The sequence below is a fragment of the Micropterus salmoides genome, unplaced genomic scaffold (assembly GCF_014851395.1).
Source record: "Micropterus salmoides isolate LMB-PRFRI ecotype aquatic unplaced genomic scaffold, ASM1485139v1 Ms_hic_scaffold_2971, whole genome shotgun sequence".
NCBI lineage: Eukaryota > Metazoa > Chordata > Actinopteri > Centrarchiformes > Centrarchidae > Micropterus > Micropterus salmoides.
The window spans coordinates 1-20,605 of NW_024042230.1; the positions used below are offsets into that span (position 1 = coordinate 1).

The 20,605-nt window shown below is 40.0% G+C and overlaps 1 protein-coding gene across 1 annotated transcript; it reads left to right on the top strand.

The window, feature by feature from the left end:
• Nucleotides 1-13,795: 13,795 nt before the first annotated feature.
• On the top strand, nucleotides 13,796-18,047 carry LOC119882195 (beta-2 adrenergic receptor-like). The gene is made up of 2 exons (XM_038692190.1): nucleotides 13,796-13,955; nucleotides 14,326-18,047. The coding sequence occupies exon 2, from the start codon at nucleotides 14,326-14,328 to the stop codon at nucleotides 15,577-15,579; it is 1,254 nt and encodes a 417-aa protein (XP_038548118.1). The 5' UTR covers nucleotides 13,796-13,955; the 3' UTR covers nucleotides 15,580-18,047.
• Nucleotides 18,048-20,605: the final 2,558 nt, after the last annotated feature.

Genomic DNA, 20,605 nt, shown 5'->3' on the forward strand with positions numbered 1-20,605 from the left:
TAAACAGGCTGTGGCTGGGGTAGGTGCTGACCTTTAGTATCCTTTGGGCTCTGCACAGGCCCTCACCTCACCAATATCACTAACGCTCAGAAGATAAGTACCAATCATCTGAGCAGTTTTAACCCCCGCTGTCCTTGGCCATTCGTTCTTAAGTTTCCTTAAGAAATACAGCCATTTCTGAGCTTTCTTTCCTTCATTCAGTTTTCCTCTTCATTTATGTAGTAACCTTCTGTAAATTGTAGAAAATGCTTCTATGATTCAGACTCTTTACAGTATGTAAGATGCCTAACATGACAGTGTCAGAGACTTAAGACCTAGCAAATAAAATACTTTTTTAATAAATTTGATCAATGACATACTACATATGCTAATGATTGAGGCTCATAAGAAGTAATTTCACAGTCTATTACTTTATTATATAATTTCTCATTCTATTAATTTCACATTTATCATGAATTTCATGCTTATTCTGACCCTCTATTTGATGGATTGAGTGGAATGCCTGCAGTTTGGCCAATTTCATGCTACACTGCAATTAACTGCAAAACTACATAGGCTGCCTTTATAGAAGAAAAAAAAGATATTTAAAGGCTCCTAAAAAAGCAATTATAATGCACTGCTTTTGCATTTCCGTATGACCAACAGAACCTCAGACAATGCAAGGAGGATTTTGTTAACGGCACCAAAGCAATGCAGCATAGCAGCAAGTGAAGGAACAGTTGTTATATACAAATCGTGACTTATATGACAGTTAAGTCAAAGTCATCAACATTGTTTTCAATGCACATTAGTCAGGGATACCCCTCAAATGCTTTTAGGCCTGCTAATCTTAAACATCCAAAACTACAAAAAACGTACACGCACATTGCATGAATGCTGGAAAGAATGGAACTTGTTACATAATTCTATCCAGAGTCCATCTGTTCTTTGTATCAAGCAAATATGTGCCTCCACTTGACTATAATCATGTGTGATAAAAAGTGTGATAAAATGCAGCTTCCTGTAGATCACATGAAATAGATGGTATGACAGAGTAAATATAAATCATTTTGGATTTGGGCCAGGCCTATGGGATGGACTTTTAATGCCTCTATTTTGGGTAAAGCTTCAAAATGTTTTCAGTCTAGCTCCCAAGTTTTAACAAAGTTTTATTGGAATCGCAAGTGTAGCTGCATAATGATAGATAGAACAGTTTAGCTGCAGCGAACATAGGTGACTTGTTTTGTGTGTGTGTGTGTGTGTGTGTGTGTGTGTGTGTGTGTGTGTGTGTGTGTGTGTGTGTGTGTGTTTTTGTCTAAACTTTCCCCGGAGCTATATATTATAGCAAATATTTTTACTTGAGCCTCCCTGAGTGACTGGGTGAAAATGCATGACACTCTACCTCTGCCATAATGAGTATATTTTTACAAAGGCTGATCATTTCCAGTTATTACTATTACTATAATGCAAAGGTTACTTATGAAAATTCCAGCTCTGAGAAAAAGATGAGAAAAAGAAAGTGAAGGGCAGGAGACCAGACACGAGTAAATATCGGACTGGTTTGTACTCGTTGGCATGAGATAAAAGAACTGAAAGGATGCAGGACAAAAGCAAGCTGGTCTTCTTTCTATTCAACTAGTAACTTAATAGCTGACTCGCTGTGTCTTGTGTTGCCCTGCTTGACGTTTGCCTGCGTTAAGTCATGTTTCACAGACAGTTTAGCCATTAGCTATAAATCTCGAGTTGATGTTAGCAAACTTACTAGATAACACACTTGGACATCAGTAATGTTACTGTAAGTGCTCTTGTGTCGGTTGCTGTCTAGCTTTGGTGGCTAGCTCGCCACCCAAGTTTCAAGCAACATTACTCTGCTCCTGGTGGAGAGCGGCGCCGGCTTCGCGCAGGACCCAGGCGAGTGGGCAACATAACCGGGCTGAGCAGCCGCTATGGACAACGTTGTACATTTACTTTGAACAACGTTAGCTAATAGCAGAGGCAAATAGACAGAAAAGGATGATGATGGAGGAAGCTAAGGAGAGAAAAGAGAGAGACAAGTAAGAAGCTGCTGGACGTTGGCGAGAACTTCATGAAATAAAAGGCAGCAAGGCAGATGCCCGGCAAAATTGGCGACTTGCTAGTTTTTATCTTAATGCAATCATAACAAATGCACATGCAGTTGTGCTTATTTATGACATGGGTGAATGACACTCTGAAATAGTCGAGGCACCAAATCATACAAAAAAAACCACTCTTACATAAAGTTGCTTTAAGAGAATGCAAATCCTCCTTATAAATAATTGCACCTCACACAAGCTATATGCGCATTTCAGCAGAATACAGGTGCCTGATAGCCAGCTCTCCTTCAACACAAAACCAAGTAAATTTAATAAGCCTATACATCATAGCATGCACACAGCCAACATTAACCATAGTCCCACGGTTCCCATCATGGTGCGCACCATGGTTCCCCTGGTGGTGCGCATGTGCGGTCACAAGGAACATGTGGTATGAAAGCTAAAGTGAAAGATAAACATGGAATTTGGAGGGGCAGCTGTCTTTCCTGTAGGGACTTGCCCTCAGCATGTGCCTTTTTGTCCTCTGCCGGTACAGATCGCTTTCTCTTCATCAGGTGGAGGTGATATGCAGTGCATAGTCTCTGACATTATTTTCTAGGGATGGTAAGATTCACTGATTCGCATCGGTGCACCAGCATAAAAAGTTGAAGATGCGATTGTTAAAAAAGTGTGTATCAGTTACAATTTAGGATGAACTCGAGGTGTACATCTTTGCGTCAGTAATTTTTGATTTTTAAATACACTTATTAGTAGAGTCCATATGCCTTTATTATTAGAAATGTGACCAATCATTTGGTATCAAATTGGATGCATTACATTCAGATTGATTCCTCCTAAACTGTTTCTCACCTCCACTGCTGCCAGTAGTCTGTCAGCCACTACGAGGCCGATGTGTGTCATGTTTGATTAACATGGAGGAGGAAGAGCAACATGTTCGTCCAAATTCCTACAAATCAAATGTTTGGATACACATTGGAGTTTTTCAAGAGAGACTGAAGCTGCGACATGGTGTGAGTGCGGAGACGTCTGCCTTGCCCTCCCCATCAGATTCAGCTCTGGCTATCTCCAGCAGTACCGCAAGCAAGACTGGTGAGCAAGTATTGCAACTTCCTAAAACTGTTAAGTGTGTGATTGCTTATAAAAGATTAACTGGAGATAGAGAAAAAGGACTGGTTCAAGGCAAGGTTTTATTTTATCTTTTGTCAGATACATTTTTTTAGAGGTTAAAAATAAACTGCATAAATGAGATGCTTACATAGTTGCAGTAGTAGCGACACAAATCATTAATGCAATAAAAAATAAAAAATAAACTCTCAGTACCATATTAAGTTGCATAGCATATGCTTAATCTATTACATTGCGATATTGTGTTGTATCGTGTTGTGTTGGATAAAATTGTATCTTCAATGTATTGGACCGTTTGCAGTGCATCGAGATGTTGTGGTCTGTCAATGCGCTCTGGTTTTAATAATTAGAGGCTGTAAACAACAGTTAGTTAATTGTCACTGCTAGCCATTTTGTACATTTCCATGTATATGTGTGTGTGGAAGGGTGGTACATTCTAACAGTTTTGATAAATGAGTGATAAATAATAATAAACTGAGCTTGTGTTGTGTGATTCCATTCATCTGTTTTCAGTTTACCCACTGCCAAAGGAATGGTAAGCTCTCCTCCCCAAGTATTATCGTTGAACCATAAGGCACACATCACAACTGTCTCTTTCACAATAAATGCATCTTGTGAATAGGTCTCATAACTCGTGGCTTCAGTGGAAAGACTGCAGCTATTTGTACAAGTTGGATGTCTGCCAAAGTCATGACAAAAACAAAACCAGAGATACTCATTGGTTTCACATCCCTTTCTTTCTTGGTGTGGAGCAGGTCAAAAGTTGACATTTTTCTGCAATTAATCACTGAATTAGAGCTTGGAAGGTGGGCAGGATCTAGCTAGAGAGTTGTTAGAGGATGAATTGTTTCCTTAAGTGGCAAAGAGAAAGCAATCAAGAATCAAGAAGTTGGAAGAACAAAGGACTTTAATTTCACGGGTCAACCTTATTCCCAGGTGTCTAAGTTATAAGTGGTAGGTTACAACAGGTCAGAAATTATAAATCCATTTTCTGTAGGGTAAAGGATAAAGCGATAGAGAGTGCTCAAAGCATGCGAAAGAGGGCTAAAAACTAATTTAGGCATGGAGAGAAAATGGCTTGCATCCTTATTTCCATTCCATTAAAACTAACTGGTGTCCAAGAATTTATGTAGATGGTTAATATTGTTGGAAGCTCCAGGATTGGACCTCAGATGCCTCCAGTCCATCACTTTCATTCAGTCTGTTTGGGAGACAGAAATGGTAGCTGTTCATTTATTGATATCTCTATTTACTGTACTGCCATCATATTTATCACTGCCTTTGGCCATTAACAGTAAATGAGACAACACTATAATCAGATTTCAAATGGCACGAACAGCAGAAACAGCATAGGATGCTGTATAAATGTCTCAGGAGAGGAACATTTAGTTTTGATATCTTTTTCTTTATTTAATCTAATTATATAAGTAGTTTGCTTTAAAAAAATAGTGGCCCAACCCCAAGGATGGATTATAAATCCCTTCTGTACTGACCGTAGATCTATGGGGACTTTTTAGCTGAATGGTCCAGATTTTTACACTACTTAATTCACAAGGACAGTTATTCATTACTGTTCTTACCATAGGGTTAAACAAAGGTAATAGTTCAGCTCAGACCTTGACTACCTAATTCACACGGTAAATCCTGCTTCAAGTCCCAGAGTTAAGGCAGAATCCATGTTCTCCAACAGGAAATTCTGGTTAGGCTAGGTCATTGGGTCAATCCAGGCATTTAACCTTAAACCTCCTCAAACATGTCTAATAATAAATCTAATACCCTCTGTGAGTGCTTCTCTTGTGTGTCACGACAATTAAAGTGGCTCTCATGAGAGTGGCAATTTTTCTGCCAAGTGAAGAAAGGCTTTGGGAAGCCTTTCTGCCCTCTTTCATTGAGTACAGTTGAGTTAACGATAACTGGGACATTATTTTTATTACCATTAATGCCATACAGGCAGACATTTGTTGATGTATGCTAGTGAAATGTTAGGAAATTCCTGCTTGTAAAAATAAGAGCCGCAGTGAGTGTGTGAAACTAATGTGTAATGTACTGTATGTGATATATATAACTTTTTATTTATTTATCTTATACATTGAGCTCTGTCTGGACGCCACAGCCCAAACTTGTTTATCAGATGCAAACTGAATGAACAATGAGTCATACACCCGGTAAATAACTGCTTAGTCTGATCCATTTGAGATATACAAAATTGTTTTGTCCTTCTGTTTCTGTTTATCTGAACCACACGTAATACCAACTTGGATACTTTCCACTTGCAACAAAAACATGCTCTGCCTCTGTAGTTGCAGCGTAGTGCAAATAGTGTTGGATTTTTTGGTCTTTGATGGTCATACACTCGTTTGTTTTTGGGTGGACCTCACCCACAGTCCCCTAGGGGCCATTACCACAGACTCAATTAGTGGTTCACTCTCTGGATTAATCCCAAGGGGAATGTCTTTGTTCCAGTGAGTTAAATAAGGACATGACTGGCCTGGACATTAATTCCTTGAGTCAGACAGAGATTAAATAGATTATTTATTGACTATTAGAATAGATTTTTTTTATCATCATCATATTTGATTTGAAATAAATGTTTTGATGTTTTCATTCATTTGATTTGTCTCCTGTAGAAGAAGTGTAGGGGTGAGGAAATTTCTGTATTTGCATGTGTGTACAAGTAAAATCTTGTGTGTTTGTGGATTCATGTGTGTGTGTGTGTGTGTGTGTGTGTGTGTGTGTGTTTGTGTGTTTGCAGGTGGGTATGACAGAGATGAATGTATGTGTGTGCTTGTCATACATCAACAAATACATTTGTCATATAATTAAGCTAATAGTTTATTTCAAATTCTAATCTGCCAAACTACAAATGTTCCACCGATTTTTCAGTGTTGATATTTAATGACTTCTTTTTTTTTTAAAGTCTGTTCACTCATAATGTCTGATAGGACTCTGGTGTTCAGCACTGCCTAGATGTGTTAAATGAACTCTGCTGCTTGTCACTATTTTGTACTGTACTGTGTAAGAATTTAGTTGATATTTAAATGCACTGTCCAACATTCGGGGAAATACTCTTATTCAGTATCTTATCGAGAGTTAGATAAGAAGATCAATACCACTCCAATGTCAGTATGCTAAAGATGATTAACTTATCATAGCAAACTGGAGGGGAAACAGCTAGCTCTGCCTGGTGAAGAAACAGAACTAGCATGTAACTCCCCGTAAATCTACATCTTGTTCTTACATCTGTGCTCTGTAACAGAGCCAGGCTAGTTGTTTCCCACTGCTTCCAGTCTTTATGCTAATCTAAACTAATCAGCTGCTGACCCTAGTTTCATAATTAAAGTACATTCATGAGATCTTCTCATCTATCTCTCAGCAAGGAGCAGAATAAGCGTTTCTTTGGTTTTGTTTATTTTTACAAAAAATGGAATACCATAAAAGTCATTTGACATTTAAGAGAACAACAAAAGAGTGTGTGGACTCATTTCCTCTCTGGAAATGAGTCCACACACCTCTCTCGCTCCTGAAACCTTTCCTTAGAGGAACAATGAGTCCAGGAAAAAAATACAGTATAGTTGGCAGGATGGGAATCAGCATCACAACTTTCTATGAAGAAGAAAAGTGTGAATTCAAGAAGACATTGTGTGGAGGGGAAGAAGATTTATTGTATCAGTGTTTGACTAAACGGAGAGATGTACAGTATCTTACTGGTGACAGGATCCCAGACAGTAAGGTTATCCAGATTTGAATTGACTCTGCCTAGAAGTGATAGGATACAGGGAGACAGATGTAACAGACGATGAAACCAGTGAGGATTAATCGAACGTGGAGACTCCCACTTTCTAAGACAGAAAGCAGTGTGAAGTTTAACAAGTGCAGTAGTCGAAGGAGGTTTAGAAAAAGTAGGCAATATTAAAGGCAGGGTAGGCGAGTTGCTTCTAAAACACTTTTTGTCATATTTGTTGAAACTGTCTTCATACACCAATGCATATTAAAAGTTAGGTGCTCTGAAAAAGAGTATAAAAATCGGTTGTCTGTAGTCCTCTCAGGGCCGCAGTAAACACAGCCACTCGTTCCTTTCGTACCGAATGCAATGATTGGCTGGCTGACTGTCACTCTCCCTCGCTACCATGGCTACCAGCCCTGCTGCTACAGGAGCTGCTCACATGCACGCACCCGGTCAGCTCTCACACCTGACGAGCGAAGCGGTCAAACCGGAGTTAATATCTGCGTGGCTTTTCAATGATGGTGACAACTGAGGTACCCCGAGGGGCTGAAAAGTTACACCGTGGTCGCTTCATTTCTGCTGGACAGGTAATCTGGCTTTCATCATTTTGATGGTAATGATTACATTCATCACTAGCAAACGTAGCTACCTACTTAGCATACAGCTAACGGTAGCTTCGAGTGCAGGCTGGTGTAGGAGCCAGAGTAGAGACGATGAATTCTATCTAGCTGTCGGTGAGCTGGAAAACAGCAGGACAAGCTGTGTTTTCCGACACTTACATTAGGTAAGACAATGCAGGTGTAGACTACGCTGGTTTAGTTATTCACCATCTAGGTTTACTGTTATACTATGTTTACACCTATCTTTACACCTTCTATCTAATCTGTTTGTGTGATTATGTTGTGTCTGCATTGTTTGACTGAATGTTACTCTTTTACAAATGTGGTGATGTAGCAGTGTGTTTGTAGTTATGAGAAAGACATTTCAATGTTAGTATACATAAACAATGATGGCTAAAGGTCCCCAAGTATCTGGATTTCTGGTATATAAGCTACCTATAATTTAGTTTGACTTTGTTCGTAACTAAACCTACAGTGTGAAAACCTTTTACTGTAATTGCTGTTATGCCATTACTTATTTTACCAGAAGTAAAAATTCCTGTATGTTTTATTTCTACTGTGCCTCCAGGTCACCTGCAGATTTGGAGTCTTTCATAGCCCTGTACTTCTCACCAGTATACGCTGAATGGACCACGCTGGCTGGCCTGGATTACAACCACCATGTCCACAGTCCAGCCAGGAGAAAAGCTGATGACACAGTTCAGTACGTTGCAATATGAGTACTCTTGTGCATTTTACTCAATACATTTATAAGTGATGAGTCCAAAAATATTATATAATATAATACAGAATGAGGAATACAGATAGATTGTGCTGATTTATTGTTGTAACTGATTGCCTTTTAAGTGGAAATGCTAACTACTCTATAAGAGAACAATGGTGTTACAAACTTTTCACTAAGCTGATCCTCCTCTCTGTATTATCAGGTACAGCAAGGTGTACAACAAAAACTCCAGGAAGTGGAGCTTGTACTCATTGAAGGTGGAGAAGGACTACAGTTACATCGCAGACATCCAGAGTGCCATCCTCCTCCTCCTCCGACGGTTGTCTACTACTGAGGAGAAGCCTAGAAGCAGAACCAGGAGACCAGATGAGCCCCGTCAACATGGTGTTCAGTCAGGTGTCCCTGCCCCAACTGTATTGCTAGATACAGCAAAATATAAAACAAAAAGCAATATGGTTGGTTTTGAAATGTGGTAATCATGTCAGAGAGGTGACTGTGATATATTAAATCATCTCCACAGCAGCGATACGATGCTGCATACAAGTCTGAACTGTCTTCATAATCAGTCAACATACCTCTGGACACACCTTGTCTCTTCCTGTATATACCTACTTTTAATGATGTTTAAAATTATCTATTTGTGATATAGGTTGTAGTTTTAGTAGTATATGATAACAATAAACAAGTGTTTTACCACATTTGGATGTCATTATTTCAGACATAAGACATAAATGTAGTTGCTTGATTGTTTATGCTGCAAGTGTAAAGAAAAGGCATTTATCATTTTCAATGTTTTATTTAAAAAAGAATAAAAATATTATCCGGAACAGGGAAAAATCTTTGTATTTTCTCTACCCTCCTGGGCATAAAAAGAAAACAATGTACAGGTATTCATCCACACAGTGGAGGGAATTATTTGTATAGCAGTTAGTGACATTACATCTTACACCCTGCTAGGATTAAACCTCTGTACTTTCCTGGTGGATCAGGATAACAGTTGCATATCTTCCAGAAACTCCAACTCAGTATCACGACTCTGTGAGCCCGTCCGAATGCTCCACACTGCCACACTACAAACTGTCTGTATGCTGCCTGACTTAACTGTCTATTATTCTGTCCTGGGTCTGGAAGATCAGCCATGTGTGGTGCATGGAAATACTGTAGTCTGGATGTTGTCCACAGTCCTCAGATTCTGGCCTGTAAAGGAATATATAGTTGTAACATTTATCAACATTATTAGATATTTTTATTGAACAGGGGTTTGTTGTTCTCTAACAGGACTTCTGTGTTCACATTACACACCAGGTCAATGTACATGACACAGATGAGCCGATGGCTGAAGCAGAGCTGTAGTTAGTTGTTGCAATCGCGGCTGTGGCTCAGGAGGTAGAGCGGGTTAGCCGTTAATCGGAAGGTCGGCGGTTCAATCCTGGCTCCCCCTTGTTGCAAGTCGAAGTGTCCTTGGGCAAGATACTGAACCCCTAATTGCCCCTGGTGGCTATTCCGCCAGTGTATGAGTGAGGGTGAATGTTAGTTTCCGTTTGAGCACTTAGGCTCAGTGTATGAATGTGTGTGACTGGTGAATGCAGATGTAGTGTAAAAGCGCTTTGAGTGGTCGAAAAGACTAGAAAGGCGCTATACAAGTACGGAGCATTTACATTTAATCAGTAAACAATAATAAAAAAGTAATAACAATATTTATATAGCACTTTATTTTTGACACCCAAAGGGCTTAGGGGGAAACACCAGAGAAACTTTGAGACAAGTACACTGGGAGATAATAGACTAATATTATAATATATATGTATATATATACCTGTTCATATGCCGTTGCTGGAGTGTGAAGCTCGATGCAGCTCCTAGAATATGTGCTGCTTAGCTTGCACCTCGTCTTCTCCGTCCTGCTTCTTCTTCCTCAGACCCCGGCAGATCTTCCTTCCAAAGCGCGTTCACTTGTTTTGGTGGCGTGGCTTTGGAAGGAGCCCAGAAGGGAGGGGGTGGGAGTTTCTCTGTTGGATACTTTCAAAATCCAGCAGTTTCTTGCTAGTTTCTCAAACTTACCTACCCTACCTTTAAGGAGCTAGGGGCTCAAAGCCAACATCCCCAGATAATACCCATTACTATGTGAAAATAGAATTATCATGTGATCATACAGGTTAGGCAAGAAATTGATAGCCTTTTCATTATTTCTAAAATCTGCTTTTGTTTATAACCAGAGACATGAAAAATCTTGTTAAATGACTGAGTGCAACTAAGCCTACTATATTTGAATATTTGAGGGTGAAGACAACATGCTGACCTTACCAACAGTGAGCCTAAACATGTTGGGTTTGTCCTGTAGGTTGCACATGAGATAAGGCCATGGGGTTCATCCATGTGCTCAGCAAACTTTCATGTTTATCTTTGGTGCGGTGTTGATATTTTCATCTCATTGATGCAAGAGGAAAGCTCAAGCAGTGTTCAAGGGTTTATCTTCTGTGCTCTGTCAAATTCAGAGCAATGTGTGCATAAGACTTTGATATTTCTTGGGCAAGTGGAAATGTCAGCCCAATGGTAGCGCTAGAAGAAAGATCAGCGGGTCATCACAACATTTGAATTCAGTCTGAGATCATGAATATCCATGTTCATGGGAACCTGCCAAGATAGTTTGTCATTCAACAAAGTGTTTAACTAGAAAAAAGGTTAGAGGGTCACCAAAATCAGTATAAATCTGTCTAAGGATTCCATGAATATTAATTACACATTTTATGGTAATCTGCCCTGAAGATAATGAGATTTTGATATGGACTAAAGAGCTAGAAAGATGGACCTACACTAGGGGGGCAACATAAGAACAAAATATTTAAGGCCCAAGAGCAATATAAGAAATCATAGCAGGAGGCAATGCATGCATCTGAGCTTTGTTGTTTCATGTTAAAAAGTGTGTCGTAACATCTGCATGAATGCCGAGAGTTTTGATCCAAACATGGATTTACGTGTCGGATTTGTTATTGCATCCATCATTAGTCATATGGACTTTTGTGAGAAAGCTCATTGTCAAGTATAGCACATGGATAAAGCACAGTGCCTGTGGCGTCATTGAAGGTCAGAGCTCTGGAAACTCTCATCACTTCCCCCCAGCGAGGTTAGAATAGACCTTGACACACACACAAACACACTTGCAAGCACCTATAGAGAACTAAACACAACTCAAAGGCCTGTTTATAGTCCCTGTTCTATCATAATGGATTATTCACAAAGCAAGCCCGACCTTCCACAATACTGTACTTGAACGAAATTGCCTGGACTTGTGATTTTCTGGATTTTCGTCAAAGAAAGCATAATCATTACACAACAAGAAATGCCTGCAATAATTATTTTATCTATTGATGACAGACATCAGAATGAGCACTGATTATTCTTCTGCAGTAATCTGGTGCGACTGTGACAGGAACTAAATTCTGATTTGTGGCAGCCAAAGGCAAAGTCAGTTGAAAGATGACATGGACAGTTATTAAATGAAAAATGCTCCATCTACAGCACAAGCCAGATTTTGGAGAGTTGTGTGGTGTCAGACCTGGTGTACTTAACTTGGTGTCCAAGTCCTGTAAAACATTTATTCACAGAATAAATCTGGGGATGCAGTCTTTCCACTGACTGTTTAGTTCTCAAGTGCATCCCCAATCCAAATGGTTATCAGGGCCCTCACTTTAAAACAGCTTATGCTTGTATAAAAACCCATAACACAACACTGAAACAGCCCTCCTCAAAGTCAGCAATGACCTCCTCCTCCTCTCTGATTCTTGCCACCTCACTGTCCTCATCATGCTTTACCTCATTGCAGCCTTTGACACCATCAACCACTCCTCTCCTGACTGGAAAACTACTCCAACATCACTGGCACTGCACTCTGTCACAAGGCGTCCCCCAAGGTTCGGTGCTTGGTCCTGCCACTCTGAAATATCATACGTAAACATGGTCTCCCCTTCCACTGCTATGCCGACGACGTCCATATCTACATGTCCACCATATCCATCACCCCAGTTACTTCTTCCACACAGACCCACTGCCTCACTGATATACAACCTGGATGCAAACCAACTTCCTCAATTTAATAAATCTGACATGATTATTATCGGTCCCAAATCTCTCACAAAAAATACCCATAACTTCAACCCTCCGTCAACAACTCCAACCTGTCTCCATCTCCACATATCTGTAACCTTAAGTCATTTTTGACAGCAACCTCCCCTTTGAACATGACATCAACCAAATCACCAGAACTACCTTCCTCACAGACTGCACTGACCTGGACACAGTCAGATTACTTATCAAAACCTACATCTTTATATTAGCCTTAACCCTCTAATAAAATTACATTTCACCTGCTGTTAGTAACTAGTTTTATTGTTTCACTTGGTTTCATGTATTTTATCAGTTCTATTTGTGTCATCTATTTTTAATGTACTTAATATGCTGGTTTTATTGTAGTGTCTTTGAGCATTGAAAATCTCTATAGAAATAAAAAGTATTATTATTATTTTTATTATTATTATTATTTATTTCTATACATATTCATAGTGAAAGTTATTTAGTGTGACTGCATCATGTTGACTCATGGCTGAGGCACAAACTGGACCCCACAGTGGCTGATCTGTTCCGTGCATGTTTCATCTGTCACTGATAGCATTTCGGTTCCAATGGAGAGCTCTATGTTTGTTTAGCTAATACATCCATAACACAGACCATTCTGTCTCCAAATTTGATTAGTATTTCCAATACATGAACAGTAACACTAGAATGAATAGCACAGTCTTTGCATATACTTTGAAAACTTACATAAATGCAAATTTTTTTCTGAACCGCCTTTTCTTTCTATTTTAATGTACTACAGCCTGAGAGCTTGTTCGTGTGCTGCAGGGTACAGTTGGTTGCAGAGTCATACAAGAAATACAAGGGAATTTTCTGTTTAACCATTATCAATGTAGCATTGCATAAACACAAATGTCTTTTATTTTATGCATCTGCAAGGACTCAAACATTAAATTTTTAGTCAGGACAAGTGTAGCTGTAATAGTCAAACCTCAATAAATCATAGATTATACAATGAAGTTGGTTTAACTTGCCAGTTGGATGACTTGTGCTGCCAACTTTCTCCTCACTTTACAAAGAGTCAAAGAAAGTTTCACCTGTTTTCAATATGTTCCAGACTAACAGGCAAGAGCTCTAATACCCCCTCAGTGCTTGGACTGCACAACTGAACCAAATGTTTTATCTCATCTCTTAACAAAATGCCTGCATTCTAAAATTAGCGAATATATATGTAGGACTGTTAAGCTATTTTATGCATATTTTTAAGATATAAAGCAAGAGCTAAAAGTCAGAAAAAGTCTTTGCTTGTGTTTGCTGCTTTTGTCTCATGCAGCCGCTGCTGCGGGGACAATGTGTTCAAACTCTCAGTAGCTCTTAGCACCCTCCGCAGGCTGGCTGTCTGATTGGCTGAGCACTGACCATGATGTCATCACTGCACGTTATAAGGGCTCTGACAAATAGCCTGGGAGTCACATTAGAAGAAACACTGCACAACCGAGGGACCGAGTGAGTGAGACACATGGAGATTAAGAAAAACAGTAGAAAGAAGGACATGTGACAGTGAATACTGGAACTACCTGAACAGTGACATTTTTACTTTGTATGGGAGGCAGGAGACAAGACATCTACTTGTGGAGGTTTGTTTTTTTTAAACTTTTGGCTTGTTTAGCATGTTTTTAAGCTGTGTTTGCTGAAGCCTAACAGGATGTGATAAGTGTGTTTTGTGGAGTTGGTTCTGTACTTTCTGTTCTTTTTTTTTGTGAAAATAAAGCACACATCAGTGCATTTTTGTTAGTGCTAGTTTTATTGACATATTATATGCAGATTTTTTTAACAGCGTTAGTTTCTTGTTTTCTGTTGTTAACATGCCACTTTTAGATTAAAATTGTGATATTGTGTGTGTGTGTGTGTGTGTGTGTGTGTGTGTGTGTGTGTGTGTGTGTGTGTGTGTGTGTGTGTGTGTGTGTGTGTGCTTTTGTGTGTGTTATCCACATATGGTCTCTTCAGATGGGAAGCACGACCCCCACAGGGTACCTCAATGTGAGTACAGCGACGACCAACATGTCAGCAGTCCCACCTGAGAATGAAGAGAGTTACAGTGAGGCAACAATGATCCTGCTGGGCATGATTATGTCCTTACTCGTCTTGTGTATTGTCTTTGGCAACATCCTAGTAATAACAGCGATTGGCCGCTTCCAGCGTCTCCAAAATGTCACCAACTGTTTCATCACATCCCTTGCCTGTGCTGACCTGGTCATGGGTCTCATTGTGGTTCCTTTTGGTGCCTGTTACATTATCTTTAAGACCTGGCACTTTGGTAGTTTTTGGTGTGAGTTCTGGACTGCCACTGATGTGCTCTGTGTGACTGCAAGCATTGAGACCCTGTGTGTCATAGCTATAGACCGTTATTTGGCCATCACTTCTCCCTTCCGCTACCAGTCGATGCTGACCAAGGGCAAAGCTCGTATTGTGGTTGTTCTGGTGTGGGTGATTGCCGCCTTGATATCTTTCCTGCCCATCCACATGAAGTGGTGGATATCAGATGATAAGGAAGCTAAGAAGTGCATTGAGGACAGTAACTGCTGCGAGTTCAACACCAACATGGCTTACGCCATCACCTCCTCTATCATCTCCTTCTACATCCCTCTGGTCATAATGGTTTTTGTCTACAGTCGCGTTTTCCAGGAGGCCAAGCAGCAACTGAAGAAGATTGACCAAAGTGTTGGACGTTTTCATAACAGCAACAACATCAACCTCAAATCTCTGGAGGCCAACAACGGGCGAGGCAACAAGAAGGCCAAGTTTTGCCTGCGGGAACACAAAGCCCTAAAGACACTGGGCATCATCATGGGGATCTTCACTCTGTGCTGGCTGCCCTTCTTTCTGCTCAACGTGGTGGTGGCCATATGGAAGGTGGATAACATCGACCTCACCTTCAGGATACTCAACTGGATAGGTTATGCGAACTCTGCCTTCAACCCGCTCATTTACTGCCGCAGCCCTGAGTTCAGGTATGCCTTCAAGGAACTCCTCTGCATGAAGATGAACCACCTCAGGAACCCTGCACCCGTGAATGGATACACCTACAGCAGGCATAGCTGGCAGAGCGAACAGCAAGGGAGGAGTAAGGGCAGCTCAGAAGACAGTGATGCCAATGAAGGGTGTGTGGGGAAGGGAGCGAGGGTTTGCAGTGTGGACAGAGCAGTAGACCCCAACGGGAATTGCAACAAAGGCCTAATGACTGTAACAACTGTCCTTTAAACTGGGATCCCTGAGATTTGCATCAACACGGCGATCCAAACATGTTTACACTGCTATCACTATCTTTTTCCAACTGACTGATGAAGGTAAGGCCAGCCAAATTGACTGGTAGTCTCTGGAGACTGCTTTAAAGTAATCATTAATCATGTTCTGCTGAGGAAAGAATTTCTCTTCCTCAAAACAATAAATAGATCACTTGTCCTTTTGTTACATTTAGCATTTTTAATTTCAATCTACCTCGTCATATCTTTTTCAATATTTCTGTCTTAACTGACTATTAAAACAATTTCACATAAACTTACTGTCCACAGGAGTTACACCAGAGCAGGATCTCAGCTGTTTATTTACTCTACTAAATGGTCTGTGTATTGTATAATTGCTAATTATCTGGCTCCAGTTGAACTTGTGAGCATGTTTCACTGATCAGTGATCTCACAATTTACCAGCATAAAAAGTTTTTGAAATTCAAAGTAAATATGCTGGAGGCTGTAAATTGCATTCAGGCATGCCAATTCAGCATGAATAGTGAGTTCTTATATCCATTAGAAAATGGACAAGAAGTATGGAAGGATCTAATTTAATCCCTCTTTGGTGTTTTGTTTGAAGAAATACATTCCGCATCAAGCAAAATTTGAAATTTTGGCTTCATTTTTCATTTCTCTTTCAGTCTTTTTTTATGGATTGTCTCAGTATGATAGATGATCAACAACAGGTGTGGCAGGATCTCTCTCTCTCTCTCTCTCTCTCTCTCTCTCTCTCCTCATTGCTCAGCAATGTTGTGAGGCTCTGATCCCTGCTCTAGTGTTTTACAGCCTTTTGCATGGAGTTTCTGTTGCCAGCAGATAGCACCAGAGACATGAAGTTATCTTCATCTCACTAGCTCAAGCTTAGAAACGCCTAGGGCCATCCTCTCTTAGTCATATGATAAATGATTGCTAGTTTGTATACACCATGATTCCGTTATCAGCCCTAAAGGTATCTCATATCTTTCAGTGCAAAGCACATGGCATTATGGTTAATGTGGTTAATCCTGTGTATTGACCTTTAAAGCTTGCAGCTGTTATATGCATACAATCAAATGCACTTGTTTTGCTACTGCACAGCCTACCAGACATGTCTTGCATTCAGGCCACAGTAGCAACAATAACAGTTGTCCCTTTTGTTGCACAAGCCCTGTTTGTTTATTACATTTTGTGGTTGCTGTGTTTCAGCATGTACAGGGTTTACTGAAACTGAAGCCGTTTCCTTAGGCATGGCACAAGGGTACAAACCACACAATAATAAACAGTGCAGTCAAAATAGCCAAGTGATAACGAAGTTCCAGGCCTGAGACGTAGTGGCAGGGACTACTCGGGCAGATAAACGGAGATGAGAAAAACTCCTGCACTCCAGCACTCCTGAGCAGTGCACCTTGGTCACTGCTCCCTGACAATTCCCAGAGTCTCCTCACTGTAAACGGATGTCTAGATCTTTATGAAATCAGTCTAATATTTGGATAAGACACTCACGCAGTTGTTTCCGTCAGTATCCTTTAGACGCTGCTTGGTTTGCATTCTCCAGGAAATGCCCCAATCCAGCTGACCCAGCCCAATAAACATGAGTAAATCCATTATCTCTGCCATTTAGCTGGGGAATCAAATAATTTCCTCTTAAAAACAACGCTGAAATAGCTTAGTAGATTACAAAGTTCCCAATTTGCAGGTTGTGATGGGATCCAAAGGGCCAACCTGAAATGAGACTCTCTTTCTAATCACAGGCTCCTGAAAATGTCCCTTTTTGACTTACGCAAGCACTAATGGAAAAGACGCACTTAGCAAGCAAGGCTTGAATTGGAGATTTCACCCGCTTTTCCCACACTAAATGGCTGGCGAGACCACTGCTCTCAAGAGGAGAAATTGAGCTGTTGATGCAGATGTAACCCCCTTTCTGCAGTCAGTTTGGCTATCTCTAGTATGTTCTGATCAAAGTGACAGCATGCTAAATGTGGCTACTGAAGGCAGTGGAGGGGGGAGGGGGGCTGTTGCAGGGATTCTCTGCCAGTCTAAATCGGTGTTAGTGACCTGTGTTTTAGTGCATGTAGCGTTGCCTCTGGAGTAAGGTCAGCTGACACTGTCTAAACTGTGAACTTTGTTCCCTCAGAGGAATCTCTGTGTACTGTATCGCTAGGTTTGGTCAGCACTGTTGTCATAGACCATAGGGACAGACGTAAACACGGTGTCATCATACGTCAATATTTGCCATGTGAAAAACAAGCTTTCCAGTATGTGTTTTTTTTTTTCTGTTTTTCCTTTTCATGGATTTACAGCAAAGTAAATGCAGGGGTTGAATGTCATAAAAAATGTTCTCCAGATTTTTTGCCCCAACTTTTTCACTGTACAGCATGTGCAAAGCACAAACCAGATATAGATTCTAGACCAAGATTTTGATATATGACTATAATATTTAATAAATAACATTTAATTCATGCATTGATGCTAAATGAATGAGTCCCTGCTGGACTGAACAAGATCTGTATTTAAAGCATCTGTAATTTTTAGAAGCACTTCACAAATGAACATTTGCATATCTGCTATGTATGATGATGTGTGGTGATGTGTTTGTGGACAGTGGTGCCATTTCCTTTCTAAGTGTTGTGAACTATATATCCACACTGCTCCCTCCTGGCAGTGACCTCTCCTTGCACCTCAGCTGTCTCAGAGATATTAATGGTTACTGTTTCATCAATACGCCTGTATAAGTAGGAATCTAATTCATGTCTTCACCTCCTCAAACAGTTATGTGCAATGAGTCTTGAATGATTAGCTGACACTACAAACATTCCAAGTACAGCTGATGGTTTGGAACCATAAACCAAGTCTACTGATGCAGAGAATGAACTTTCAGTTCTCCCCCAGACGTTTGGTTAACCGTACTATTCACTGGTATGGTTATACCAACTCTGCTAACATAAAAGTCTATTTAAAGGTCTTATAGGATGTGTTACAATGTGGCACATACTGTATATTTTCAATTCAAAAGAATATAATGTCATGGACTGACTCAGGGGGCCAATGTTAAAGCTGTCATTACTGATCCATTATTGTCCCTATTTATACAAGTAATTTTGCCGCACACAAGCAGCTCCCATGATTTAGATTAGGTTGGTCACTTACATAGAGGGATAATTCAGGATTTTTGAAGTGGGGCTGTATGAGGTATTCATCAGTAGTCAGTGTACTACGTGCAGTAGATTGAGGTTGACGTGTCCCCAGTTTGAAGATCAGAGAGTGTTACCGGTACTGAAGCTAAGCAATGTACTGCAGTTGACAGGGTCAGCTGCAAAATGTGTTTGAGCCACCTAAAATAGGGCCCACAGAAAATAAAAATCAGGTTTAGTGTACGCTATGTGTTTAATATTTTCCGCACTTTACCTTGCCTTCGGACAGCCATTTCCTTTGAAATTACATTATCTCAGCCGTAGAACTGACATCAGCTGTTTTGGTCAGAAAGTATTGTTGCACAATCAGTCTGTTTTGCTGCTGACCCTGTCTACAGCAATACATTGCCTAGCTTTCTTGCCAGTACACTCTCTTTTCCTTTTTTCTCTTTTCTCCAAACTGTGGACATGCTGACCTCATCTATTACAGGTATTACACTGACTGTGGATAAGTACCTCATACAGCCCCACTTCGAAAACCCAAACTATCCCTTTAAAGCAGCACTGTATAGCACTTTCAAGAAACATGCGTAGAATTTTAAATCAACGTTTGAGTTCATGAACTATATAAGTGGAGAGTTATGCCTGTTCACTTGTACCTTAATATTTTGTTGTGAAAGTTCTCGTTCCTGTTTGCGACTAAAAATGCAAAGTCATGAGAAACAATTGCTTCAGAATCTCAGCACAGATGTTGTTGAAAGTGGACTATTCTTGTGAATTGATGTATGTGAATGTGAATTTTCTATTAAACTTAAATAGTGCGTTAGCCATCTTATGAAAAGTAAACCTATTACATGTGAACCCTTTTTCATGGAGTGAAAAAAGTCATCACTCAGCTGAATGTTTACTAAATGTTTGCAAGCTATTTTCGCACTACTTTTTGTCACTGTTAAGGTAATGAAGCCTGTTGCAACACGTGGTGTCCTGTGGTATTTATGAAAAAGCAAGTGTACGTGCTGTATCAACTGTATTTAAATAAATTGTGTCCATGTTGCATGTAATGTCCTCATTTATGCATCCTTTGTGATCATTCAACTAAAAGCCAGTGAGTGGAGGAAATCAAGACTTCACGCTGACAGCAGTTAAGTCTATTTATGTATGGGAAAAAACAGTCATCAGCACATGTTCCTGATGGAATGATGGACAGGAGGGAGTCTGTGATATTATAAAAATGTTTCCATTCTCCTTTTGAAACTGCATGTCTGATCAATGCTCCAAGTAATCATATATTACAGACCACCTTATTCTCTCCCAGAAATCCAAGGGAGGAGGACAGCAGAGATATATAGAGCCATTAAAATGTCTTGATATTTGGCACTAGTCAGAGTGGAAAGCATTTTCATGTTTCTTTCAAGCATAAAATATGTTTGAAGATTAAATACCCTAAGAGTAGATATCATGGTTAGGAATGCAGAAAACCAAGACCAGAACTGCATAGGCTACAGTTAGCTATGTAAATCAGTTAATACCTTTGGATTTCATAGTGAACAAAAACATTGGATACTTTCTGTGTTTTGAAATAAGAGATAATGTGCTTTCATCAGCTGCAATGCTTTATTCTCTGCTCTTCATGTGAGTATCATCACATATCTTAAGTAATGCTTGCTGCATCTTGTTTTCATTCACGCTTTCATTCTGTCTACAATTTCCACTGTTATTAACAAGAGTGGAAAAAGAATTGTAAATTGATAATTGTTCGCTGTGAGGATTAATGACACTGCTGCAAATGTTAAGCTAACTAGCTTACTACAGACGTAACCAACCGTCACTTCCCTTTCCAAGGAAAACTTTAATGCTACAGCACATTAGTTTGTCTCAACATCCACTGTG